This window comes from Homarus americanus, unplaced genomic scaffold, assembly GCF_018991925.1.
Source record: "Homarus americanus isolate GMGI-L3 unplaced genomic scaffold, GMGI_Hamer_2.0 scaffold39155, whole genome shotgun sequence".
Lineage (NCBI taxonomy): Eukaryota > Metazoa > Arthropoda > Malacostraca > Decapoda > Nephropidae > Homarus > Homarus americanus.
The window spans coordinates 7,565,724-7,578,976 of record NW_024737042.1 but is presented as its reverse complement, the minus strand read 5'-3'; the positions used below and the strand labels follow the sequence as shown (position 1 = coordinate 7,578,976).

The 13,253-nt window shown below is 43.1% G+C and overlaps 1 protein-coding gene across 2 annotated transcripts in view; it reads right to left on the bottom strand.

The window, feature by feature from the left end:
* The window catches only part of LOC121872649 (transmembrane ascorbate-dependent reductase CYB561-like), a 101,080-nt gene that overhangs the window by 24,578 nt on the left and 63,249 nt on the right, over positions 1-13,253 (bottom strand). Inside the window, exon 1 of one of the 2 annotated variants that reach the window (XM_042375584.1) lies at positions 3,583-3,708. The exons of the other annotated variant lie outside the window; for it this stretch is intronic. Coding sequence (XP_042231518.1) covers positions 3,583-3,608 — 26 coding nt within the window. The 5' untranslated portion in view covers positions 3,609-3,708. Of the gene's footprint in view, positions 1-3,582; positions 3,709-13,253 lie in introns of those variants that run through there. 2 annotated transcript variants of the gene reach the window in all.

Sequence of the window (13,253 nt, the reverse complement as noted above, 5' to 3'; positions counted from 1 at the left end):
TTCCTCACACTGCCAAACTATGGAAAGATCAGCCTTCTTCTGTGTTTCCATTGTCATACAATGTCTCAATTAAAAAAAGCTGGTTTTCCGGCATCTTCGTGGTGTAGATTAATATAGTCTTTCTTTTAAATTTTTTATTTTTTTTACCCTTATTTGTTTCCCCTAGCCCCCTTTGTGGGTCGATGACCTGTGCCCGGGTGGGCTATTCCCCGTTCGATCATAATTTTATCTTAAAACGACAAATCCTTTACAAAATATCACCGAGCAAGAGAAACTAGAATGTCTACATTGTTCAATGTATACCAGAGATTAGAGTTTGCTTGTGTTCACTGTGTTGTAGTCGGAAATTTCAACTTACGAAGAACTGAACTATAAAATATAGTTGAGTTAGGTAATGGAGAAGGTAATACCAGCGTATGGTGTAGAGAAAATTAATATGTTGCTAAAGATTAATAGGAGCCAAATATGAATAGTAAAATTGCTCTCGAAATAAGAGAATACTACGCTGTATACGGTAAACATAATAGGCTGGGTTAATAGAGGACGAGATTTAAGCTTCGGTGAAGACGCGTTGTTCTTAAATGCAGGGTGTGGTTGGACAGATACGCCGAGGGTACAATTAAACTTAGTTTCCTATTGCTACATCAAAAACAGGTATATACTAGTTTGAGGGCGTCTGATGGGTTGGCTATCCAGAGACGCGAGGGGAAATATCGAATGGGCGTATATTTTTTGTTGTCGTTCACCATGAAGAGAAATTGTGTACTCGTTTATAGAATAATTTTGTTACGGATCAGGTATTTTCAATGTACAATTATACATATATGCAACCAACATTACTGTGTAATAAACTGCGAGTGACACAAGGATTGAAGTGGGAGGTTTAGTCGCATAAAACTGTTTTATGCACTGAATGTTTTATGGAAATTAACAAGGTCCATAATGTTGTTTGATAATTCTTATTCTTGAAACTTTACTAATAGTTTTTTTTTACAATAACAAAGTGCAATTTCATAAACCGCCCAAGAGATTCGTTTGTTAATATATCTACTACAAAGGACCAGTTTAGGGTATAGTGGGGCCAGGAGCATACATCAGAATGTGTGAAAATAGCCAGTAGATAATGCTCCTTTCACTGACGCTGGGAACATTGTCTTAACCCGTCTCACTCGAGAATAAATGCTGTTTATAGTCCTTGGTCTCACTTGTACATCCATCGACTATTTTCTATGATAGCTGGACTTATTATTTTAGTTCAGGAGTTCAGGGAACGCATTATCTGTTAATATATAATTTATCATAGACAAAAATCACGGCATGCACATAACTAATGGTGGGTAAGATACTGCACAGTAGGGGGCAGTGAAATTTTGCTCAAAGCTGCACTCTTCAGGCATTGTTCCTTATACATATCTAAGACTCCATGCCAAATTTGAAGCTGATATGTCGAGGTTTAGTCTGCCGCATTTTCTACTGAAATTTTTAAATTTACCTACAGTACTAGCCAAACAGCCGCTGTGGCGGTGCAATGTTCTGTTCAGTGTTTATCAACTTTTTTTTCATATCTCTTATTTCATTTAAGTTGTCTTGTTGCAGATGAGTATGGTGCTATGTCTATATTGATTATCAGCCTTTTCTTATTTCATTTCTCAATGTTGTGTTACTGTACTGTAATGTAGGGGAGACCTGGGTAAGTAGCTGCCATTGCTACTGCCACCTTAACTGACTATGGCATTATCACAAAGGATGACAAGAGTCAGGTTATTGGACCACATAAGCTGCAGGATGCGAGACAAAAATACCGATTTAAGAGGCAAGAAATTGAGATGGCTAGTTTAGATAATTTGACGTCACTCTATTTTGATGGTAAGAAGACCGCCACTCGTGTGATGATAAAGAATGAGAAGACCGAGAAATGGAGTTCGAGGATGATGGTGAAAGATCATTATGTCATCATGGTTGAGCCTGGCAATGAATATCTCACACATGTGACTCCCAAGACTGGACACGGAAAGCAGATTGCCAAAACTATTCACGAGTTTCTGGTGGAGAAAAATCTAACCCAGCAGCCCATTGTGTGTGTTGGTTGTGATGGAACCAATGTAAATGTAGGATCAGAAAATGGAGTCATTCATCATCTTGAAATGTTACTTGGTCACCCGCTCCATTATTTCATATGTCAGCTTCACGGAAATGAGCTGCCTTTCCGCGCAGTTTTTTATCACTATGATGGTAAACCAAGTGGTCCTGAGCATTGGCGTGGTCCCATTGGAAAGCAGATCAAGGAGTCTTTGTCTGAGCTTCCAGTTGTCGCCTTCCAGCCAGTCAGTTTCCCTGATTTCCCTGTGTTTAATGATGAAGTGGAGAAAGATCTGTCCTGGGATCAGAAATACCTGTATAGGATTTGTAAAGGAGTTATCACAGGTGTTGTTGAAGATGACTTGGCTGCTATTGAGCCAGGTCCTCCCTGTGTGTCAAGGTGGAACACCTTATGGAGTAGAATCCTCAGGCTGTATGTAGCAACATCAAGACCCAGCCATGAGTTGAAAAGAATTGTCATTACAATAATAAAGTTCAGTGCTCCAATGTGGTTTTACATCAAGATACACCCTTACGTAACACACGGCTCAAGGAACGTATTCCAGTCCCTGCTATATATGAAACACCTGAATAGTGAGGAGGAGACGATAGTGAAGAAGGCTGTCCAGAGAAATGCATACTTCGCCCACACAGATCAACTTCTTCTTGGTATGTGTGCAGATGAGGACATGACTGTTAGAGAAAAAGCTGTCTCAATGATAAGAATAATTAGAGAGGAGAATCAGCAAAAGGAAGAATGCACTGGCAGATCTGAAGAGGAGGAGGAAGATTCTGATGCTGCTGTTGACGAGAATTTGTTAAACTATACTGATGAGGAGGGTAAAGATGGAGATGGGAATGAGGATGTGCCTCCTGTAGTCAACATGAGAAAGGTGGTGACTCCGAAACTAAAGTGGCAAGCAAAAAACTATCATTCCATGATTAACTGGAGGAATGAACTCAAGACTGAGCCTCCTTACATTGCTTCTCTGTCAAATCTACAGGTTAATGACATTCTTGAGACACCATTAGTGGTGCCCAAGTGGCCAAACAGCACTCAGGCGGTCGAGAGAGGCATAAAAGTGATGACTGAAGCTTGCACTGAAGTGACGGGATACGAATCGAGAGATGGATATATTAGGCAAAGATTATTGTCTAGGAAAATGATGCCAAGGTTCCGCACAAAAAAGAATTTCAATATGAACTTGTAATGATTTTCTATACGGTGTACCTGTAAAATAACATGTGAATTAAATCGATGTCACCCATGTAAAATTTATCATTATCCTGGAAAACATTAAATGACACCTAATTTTTGGTATACACTAAAAGTTGACAAAAAGTCGTTCGCGATGCGGCAGGGTAAGTATGCATGAAATGGCATGAAATTTTGCACAGGTGTTTGTTACAGCCATACAAACGATGCCTGAAAAGTGCAGCCTGCAACTCAAATAAAAGTGTTTTTTCCCTGCCCCCTACTGCACAGTGTACTGTGGCACTTACCTGACTTGTTTGGGAGAAGCCAACATCCTGCAGTGTGTAGGTTATAACAAGTTTTCCGAGTAATATCCTCTTGGTAGTAGTCCAGTTGATGCAATTTTCTGTAAATCTCACTGCATTGGAAGCCAGATATGGAGGATTCGTTGAACAAAAGGCAATATGACAATAAGGCATATACAACTAAACGAATATACCTGTAGAGCCTATGTTAATTTTAATGCAGAGTTAATGGAAGTGAACAGAGTATCCTGTATTTCAGCCACAAAAGAATTAAATAAACGACCCAATGTTTTTAACGGGTTTCACTTTTAAAAACATAAATACAACCGGTGGAAATAACTAGTTCATACTATTTACGAATAAAACTTTTTACTTGTGACATACAGTATATTTAGGTTTTTAATTTCCCTTTTTTATGTCCTTTCCCATTTGTAGTTTCGTACTGATCAGACATTCTGCTGTTAATTTGGTTCATATTTACGACTAACCCGCGGACGAGTTATTTTTACGACTGTTTATTTTCTTATATTTTTATCAGTGAGTTCGGTTAAAATAATAATAATAATTTCTTGTGGAAAAATTTCGTTTCATAGATAATTAGGCGCCTAGGTGCGCCCTAATTTGTCTTCCCATTGGTAATGAGACCGCGCTCTGCTGCTGGGCTTTTCCCTGGGCTCGTGGCAGATTCATTTTCAGCATGATGTGTGGAGGTTGTCGCCGGTCTTAATATGGACGTAATTTGCGAATTTAGGGATAAAGACAACGAGACCCTTCAATTTTCCAAAGATCACGGCATTGTTCCTTTAAATAGAGACTTTGTACACTGCGGGAATTCCTGTGCTTTCAGACCGGAAAAAATTTGTTCATCACTGCCTCAACGACATGGCTTGACGTTTCCCGCCATCACAATAAATCACTCGGCCGACCTGACTGCATAAGCGCCGATGCGCCAGCATCATACCACGTCCAGAAAATGCCTCAAATTTCACGATATCATAGTAAATTCTTTGTTTAATATACCGGGGGGAGGGGGCAGAGTCCCCGGTGAGAAAGTTAGATAGGTTTGTTTGGTTAGGATGGTTAGGTCTGTTCTTCATACTCACAAATGTTAAGTAACGTTTATTAAAAAAAAAAATGTACAAACTAAAGCAGTGTCCACTGTAAAATAACTGAAAATCCGGCGTTTTTATAATAGTTTTCGATCAATTTCGGCCGCGGGTTAGTCGTAAATAATTACCTTTAATTTTTATATTTTAAGATCTTAATTAAACATTCAAAGTTTTTGTTAATCTGATTCGCAATGAATAAAAAAAAAATGTTTCCTTCATCTGATATAACTATTGTCTTTAGAAAGTTTTGTCACTTCTGATGAAAGTAAGGAAACTAAATGCCGATCTCAGGCGAAAGTTGGAGTAAGGAATACCTCATGAATCTCCATTTTCCTCCCCTCATGAGCCCCATTGTCCTGCACAAGCTTTTACCTCGCTGCCCTCTGGGAGAGTATATATAAACTGTCTAGCACTAATTCACTTGAGATTCAAAAGAGAGTTAGTTTGTGGGGTCAGCTGTTCTGTACAAACTTGCAAACACCTACACTGGCCACAAGCTGAACTCAATCGACGACTGTTGGACGCGGTTTGGTCACCTCTGGCTGTAAAACTATTGGGTTCTCCAGCTGCCCCACTTAAGTATTGCACTGCGTCCAGCCACCACCTGCGTCCACGATATCTCCCCCTAAGCCATTTTTCTCTTCCTTTGTTCCTCATGTTGTAACGCTTCATAGATTTTTCTCATGGGTCAATTAATAGTTTTCTTATCGTGCCTCCACAAGCCAGCAGTTACGATATTGGATCCGCAATGTCTTCCTAGATTTTTTCTTTGTTGTAATTGCAGGTGTTATGGCGCTAGATATACTGTACTGTATATGTTCTTCACCAGTCACTCAGTCAGCCCAGAAAATTTGCAATCATCGTCTATAAAGGTTTTAGATATTGTAAACATCTCTGTGATTCAAAGGCTGCTTAAAATTCTATCCGCACTGCCCACGTTAAACTGGCAGAAATCAGAACCAATCGGCAGCGAGAATGTGGAATAACTAAAACGAATACTGTATGCCACGGAACTAGAGTGGTTAGTAGGGTGGGGGTAGATTATTTCATGGTTGCTAAGATGAGAATTATTAACAATTTCACCGCGTAAATTGAAAGTATTTTTCAGTATTCAACCGACTTTCAACGATATACTTATTGAAAATAATCAACAGCCGAAATAGAAATTCTATATATATTTTTTTTCTTTTACATTGGTTCTTCCTCCTGGTGCGACCATTGAATTAAAGAAATGGAGTAATTCGAGCATGTTTCCATTTGACACGAACAAAGGCAAGACCAAACAAAGACACAAAAGTCAAATTCTTGACCTGTTAAGAGAAGAGTAGCAGCGAAACATCAAATACACGACGAAAGCCAATTTACGTTTTATTACAAAGGCATCTGACAAAGTGCTTCCAATATGGCGTACAGTAAAGCCAAGTGCTTTGCCAGTGCCCCCCCCCCACCCCACCCCCTCCGTCTGCCGCAGATTGAGTAATGGTACGTACAGTATGTGCAGCTCATATTGCACACACACACACACACACACACACACACACACACACACACACACACTTGCCGCCCTGCCTGAGTGCATAAACACCGCCCGACCCACTGTCCTAGGTGCTATTGTCTCGATCAATTTCTTAAGTAATTTAGTCCGCCTGACTCCCCGAGTGTCACGCGCACCACCTTTATACTCTGTGTGGGCTGGACTAAGCTTGGACCTCGGCGAACTCCGCTATTTCTGCGCGCGCTCGCACACACACACACACACACACACACATTTTTCCTCTTGTCTCACACTCAAATTTTCTTTGTCTCGTTATCATAATTTCTTTGTCGGAAGCTCACACCTCCACCATGCCAAACTTACACACCTGCCTCGGCAAATTCTGCTCTCCATCGTCAATAATATAACCCGAGTATATCAAAGACTCGCGTGATCGAGTCCACCGAAGTGTTAGTGTTATATTAGCTTCCTCGCCTTCGTCAGAGCAACTTCGAAGCCCTCCTCCTGATGTCAGGTCGCTGGAATGTGTTGGTGATCGTTAGGTGACGGCGGAGAGGATGTGGGGGTAGTATGTGCTTGGGGGACATGTGGGGAAAGGAGGGCGGGTGTAATTTGTGGAGGGGGTGGGTGTAGGTGTGACGGATGGGGGGGATATACTACATGACCCAAGGTGTACCACGTGAATATGCATGTCTCTTATTGCAGTAATGTTATCCCGGACACCACTATCACATTCATTACCACCACACTCGCCACCACTCCCCACTCATCACCACTCCCCACTCATCACCACTCCCCACTCATCACCACTCCCCACTCATCACCACTCCCCACTCATCCCCCACCCACCACCTCCCCACCCACCACCACTCCCCACCCACCACACTCACACCACTCCTCACCACCATTCCCCCTCACCACCATTCCCCACTCCACCACCATTCCCCACCACCACTACCACCCACCACCACGCTGCCCACCATCACCACCACACTGCCCACCATCACCACACTGCCCCACCCTCACCCCATACACCCCACCACCACACCCACCACCACACCCCATCACTACCACCACACTCCCCATCCCCCATCACTACGACCACACTCCCACCACCACACTCCCCATCACCACCACCACACTCCCCATCACCACCACCACCACACTCCCCATCACCACACACCACCACCTCCCCATCACCACCACCACCACACTCCCCGTCACTGCCACCACACCCCATCACTGCCACCACACTCCCCATCACCACACACCCCACCACCCACCTCCCCATCACCACCACCCACCCCATCACCACCACCACCCCATCACCACCACCACACTCCCCATCACCACCACCACACTCCCATCACCACCACCACACTCCCCATCACCACCACCACCCCCCATCACCACCACCCACACTCCCATCACCACCACCACCACACTCCCCGTCACCACCCCACCACCCTCCCCGTCACCACCACCACCACCACTACCACCACACACCTCCTGACCACTCACAGCCACCACCACCACACTCCCGACCACTACCACCACTCCCGACCACTACCACCACACTCCCGACCACTACCACCACACTCCCGACCACTACCACCACACTCCCGACCACTACCACCACACTCCCGACCACTACCAACACTCACCACCATCACCACCACACTAATCCCCTAGTTATTTTTTCTCGCATCTAGTAAATCAAAATTTATGGTCCTCATGTGTAAATATAACTCAGGCTTTAATTAACAAGATTAGAGGTGAGAAACCCAGGCATTACCTGGTGTGTGGGTTGCCAGTCTTCCACGACCCAAGCGAGAAAATAGGAGTTAGTTATTGCTGAAGTACAGGTGATGGTTGTCTGACACTGAAGTCGGGGAGAGGGCGCGAAGCCAAAGGCACATGAAGTCGATGGTAAATGAAGCCACAGACCAAATGTAAACATTTAACCCATTAGCCGTTGAGTTGTAAACAAATAAAGAGTTTAAAATGAGTGACGCTGGTCATGATGGAACAGGTGAAATAACTGCGTCCAAGGTATGAGCGGCCTTAAGTTATCGAGTAATTAACACGACGCTCTGTATGATTGTTTCTCCATCACGAGGAACTGACAGCAGCAGTAACACACAACTTCTAAAACTCATAAAAAACGTTTCCACCTCGTGTTTTTGTATATTTAACCATACTTGTATGTAGGTAAAAAAAAACTCAAATAAACACGGGATTAAATTTACCATCTGTCTGAAAGGTAAAAATTGTTCCGGCCTCCACAGATCTCGATTGTTTTTATACATTCTCCATAACCCAGCGGCAGTGTATGACGTAAGCAACCCGGAAACATCACCTCACTTTTACTGGGAAAACCACAAGGATAAAAAAAAAGGGCATTTTCAGAGATAAAATCCGCCAGTTCTGTTGACAGTATAAAGCCCGGAGGAATGGAGGGTAGATTTTCGAAGGAGCAGCCAACTGAGAGGCGAGGTGAACGAGTAGAGAATAAAACTCTCCATTAAATGTGTCGCATGATTATTGTACTTGCAAAACTTGTGTGGAAATGTTGTTTGAACAGATTATATTCTATGATACGTCATTCAACAAGGACGTATAATTTGACATAATACAGGATACGACTCATGATGAATAACACATCTTAGCTAGAGCGCTGCCACCATGACAGGCGGAATTATTGAGTAAACAAACTGAAGTAAATAGACCTAGTGTATATAAAGTAGAGGGAGGTAAATTCTAGTCCATCCCCTGTGGTTAGTACACAGTGCGTACCCATCCGCTTTAGCCTCCACTGCTTGGATTGAATATTAGGTGTGAAGCGAGCTGCGTAACCGTGCAGTACGGTAGGTAAAGTTGGTTGATCTCGAGCAAGTTTCACTACTCTCCGCCTCTGTTATCACTCAGTTTGGTTCTATAAGTTTAGTAGCTACCCTCTTTCACTGTACGAGACACTGACACTAGTCCATACCGGTAAAACATTGTTTTTTCCTAATCCAAATATAATTTGTACTGGTGGCAAATGTTCTATATTAAATAGAACATACTGTATGAAGGCGCTACTTCAGTCCTCCGCCAACAGTGGTGGACGCTAAGAGGGACAACACTACACGGTGCTTCTGTCTCCCACACCACCTGGCTCAATTTCACCCTCGCCAGGTTTGAATATCCCACTGGCAGCGTGCGTCTGATATCTGGTGTGAGCTGGTGGTGTATCATTTTCCCTCCATCAAGGATTTGTTGTAAAGCCCCCAACAAACTATAGCGGGAATGCAGCTATCGTGTTTCAAGTTATGTGATAGGTAACACCAGGCCCACGTGGGTAGACTCGTTAAATGTTTCAGGCTGGAGAGTGAGTGGCACCTCGCTACCTGGAACTTATGTCCTTTCACGAAGAAAAAAAAGGAACGAGTTGTTTTAAGTGGGAGAAGGTTGTCAAACAAGTAGAACAAGAAAGTGAAAAGCTGAAAGAATAAGAATGAGGACGAGCAGTGTGGCCTGAGTGCTGACCAGCAACAAGAAGAGAAAGAACTACCTGTACAAGAAGAGAATAACGAAAACAAAATTATAGAGAATATAAAAAAAGATAATAATACTCGCATTAAGCAACAGGCAGGAGACACAAGATATTGTATAAAACACAAAACCAGAAGAGAAAAGAATTTCAGACAAAAAATACAACGCTAATAACCAGGTAGGAAGATTAATGACAAACAAACGAAAAAAAATTATGGTTCTTTGTTCAGGTGGGTCGAAGAGTCCTTGCCAGCCAGAAATATTTCAGAGGATCAACTGAGAGGTGGGGTGGGCCGTGTGCGTCGTAGATAGAGAATCCACAGGCCCGAGTGGGCTCGTCTGTCTGTGGAGTGGAGCGCAAAATTACCTAAGGACGCAGCAGAATGAGGTAAACATAAGCTGAGAGAGAATGCCTGAACAAGTAGTGTGGTGCTTATAAGGGGGAGAAGCCAGGGCTGGGAGATGAGGGGGAGGCAGAGAGGATAAGGAAGAAGCCAGTTAATGGACGACTCTACTTTTAGAGGAGGAAAATGTCTGTCCACGGAAGAGCCGGGTCGTGGGGAAGATGGACAATGGAGAGGCAATCATGGTGTAAGCCGACTTTGAGGCAGATCCTGGAGGAAGCGGATCGTGGATGGAGGGAGACTTTGAAGGAGGTACGGAAGGTCTAGGAGTCGGCGGTTGGTTGAGTAGGAGAAACAGGTGGTGGTGAAGTAGGTGGAAGGAACAGGTGGTGGTGAAGTAGGTGGAAGGAACAGGTGGTGGTGAAGTAGGTGGAAGGAACAGGTGGTGGTGAAGTAGGTGGAAGGAACAGGTGGTGGTGAAGTAGGTGGAAGGAGCAGGTGGTGGTGAAGTAGGTGGAAGGAGCAGGTGGTGGTGAAGTAGGTGGAAGGAGCAGGTGGTGGTGGATTTAATGATTTTTACTAATTGTGTGTTCCAAGGTCCTCTCATGCTCTGACGACCACAAAGGGTGTGAGTTCCATGGTCTCGTCCCCTCAGGCTCCGACGTCCACTAAGGGTCTCTTTCCAGGTCCTCTTTGCTCTTGCTCTGACGACCTGTTTTACATCCAGCCGTTACCCTTCATTCCCAGGAGGCACGTGTGTATACAAACTAAATAATTACGTTACACAGTGGAAGGGCACACTCAGCTGTGACGTGAATACATCTTAGCTGACCCCACCTCACCTCATCTTAACGACCCGACAGACCACTACGACTTCAACAAACCACACCATCTGCCCGACAGTTAACCGCCATTGTCTGAAAATGTTGCTCATTAACCCAACACTTTGAACCTGGATTTTGAACTTCTGTAGTATTTTTTCTATTATGATTGAGTTTGGTCCAGAAAGCTGGGCGAGAATTTATAAAGTTTTATGGGTAAAGTTTGCCAAATGATGTCCTAGATGGTATATAGGGCGTGTCCCAAAGGGGTGCGTTTCAGGTGGTGTACTCCAGAGACGCTTGTCCCAGGTTGCTTAACCCTGGTGATGGGTCTCAGGTGGTGTGTGTCGCCCGCTACAGGTCCAACCGGGGGCAGGATGAGGATGTCTGGAGATAGAGGGGGAGGAGGGCGGGTCGATAGTGAGACAGGCTAGGAGTACACACCCTCCCCCATCTTAACCCCCCCACCCCTTAGTACCACACATTAACATCACTGATCCGTGTTATACACTATTCAAAGGAGTAAAAAATAATAGTTAATTTATTAAAAAAAAAATTAACAGCTTACTTCAGATGGTGGACTGTGCATTTAGCTATCTTTAATGCTTTCACCTAGATTATAAAATGAATAATTGGGTAATAAAATAAATAACTGTGTAATGGATAAACTCGTGCTGCTACTATAAACAATAATGTGAGATAAAATGAAAATACTACTACTAGTGATACGTATTAATGATAATATTGGGAAAATGCTAATGACGATAATTGCAATAAAAATTAAGTAATAATAATAATGTACAAATGAAGATAACGCTATGTTTTTTAACTTCGAATAAATAGAATGCTGTATTATACGTTGGTTCTTTAAAGTTAATGGCGAGTCAGATAAAGCTGCCAGATTTCCTTTAAGCTTCAAGTGTCAAATCTATAAACAACTAAACGTGGGTCAACACTCTAAAACGGGTGTGAATCCCAGAAGCTCTATATATACAAGTCAAATCCATACAAAAGCTACATATGAAGTCAAATCCCCAAGAGATAAAACAGTGGCACTTCTACAAAATCCATTTCAATGACGCGCGTGGCCTGTTGCAGTGACGGAGATGCGAGATGTGTCTACCGTAGTTTGTGGACACAACTTGTAATCTGACGCACTCGTTGACGCCCATAGTGACCCTCAAGTAACGCAGGAACATGATGGGGGGATATTCTTTTGTCCCCCTTCAATTATTTGTATCCTTCAGTAGTTTCTGAAGTCAAATGTTTTTTTCTCACCTTGTTGGCTGGTGTATATATATATATATATATATATATATATATATATATATATATATATATATATATATATATATATATATATATATATATATATATATATATATATTCAGCACTTGTTCGCTGGTGTGATTTCTATCTACCAAAGCATCAGAGGCATGTCAGTGGAGGGTAATATGACTGAACGGTACTCTTGAACACGAAGGCAGGCTGGTCTGACATCGCCGTCCTTTCCAAATCAGTAAATTGGTGTGGCATTTGATTTGGGTTTAGTCTCTTTTAGAATGCGGTGGCTGGTCCTGTTCGTAAGTGCGTCCTTGAAGCGCTGGAGCTTATCTTCGCATGAGGACGGAAAGAAAAATGTACCTTGAGGGGGTTTACTGAGTTAAAGAGAGTGAGACTAAGGTAGTATGGAGTTAGCCCGGCTTTTAGGACTAATGTAACAGAATGTCTCTCGAGGGGGCGTTTACGAGGTGGGTTGGAACGCCTTTATTAGCTCATAAAAAATTACTTGCCTTTTCTGTTAGTGTTGAGAGGTGAGTTGTGCTATACCCTCACTGAGATGACACGGGTTTGGAATACACGTTAGTCGAGCGATGAGGAGACGTGACGAGATGAAACAAGTTGGTTGGTATAAGGGATTACCTGAAGATTAGCGCCCCCATAAGCTTATTTCACCTTAAGAATAACCACCCTAACGATAACTTAAGATGACCTAACTTTACTTAAACATAACTTCCCCCGATAGTGTTGGAGTGTTTAATCATCAGGTGAAATAAACTGGGAAGGCTAATGTTCAGGTAATCCGGTGTAAGACTTAAGTAGAGAGAGAGAGAGAGAGAGAGAGAGAGAGAGAGAGAGAGAGAGAGAGCAAACAAACAAATTCTTGCCTTCTATTTGACTTACCAACGTGTAAATTTAAGTCAACAAGAATACACAATCCCCACGAGTTCTGGTAGGGCGGCGTCCGTCACTAGGGAATCAACGTTACCAATAAAGAATGTGGTGGCGGTGTTGGGCGAGTTGCAGGGATCAGGTTGGTGAGGGACGAGTGTTCACATCATGGTGGGTTTCCTTTATAAAAGTGGGT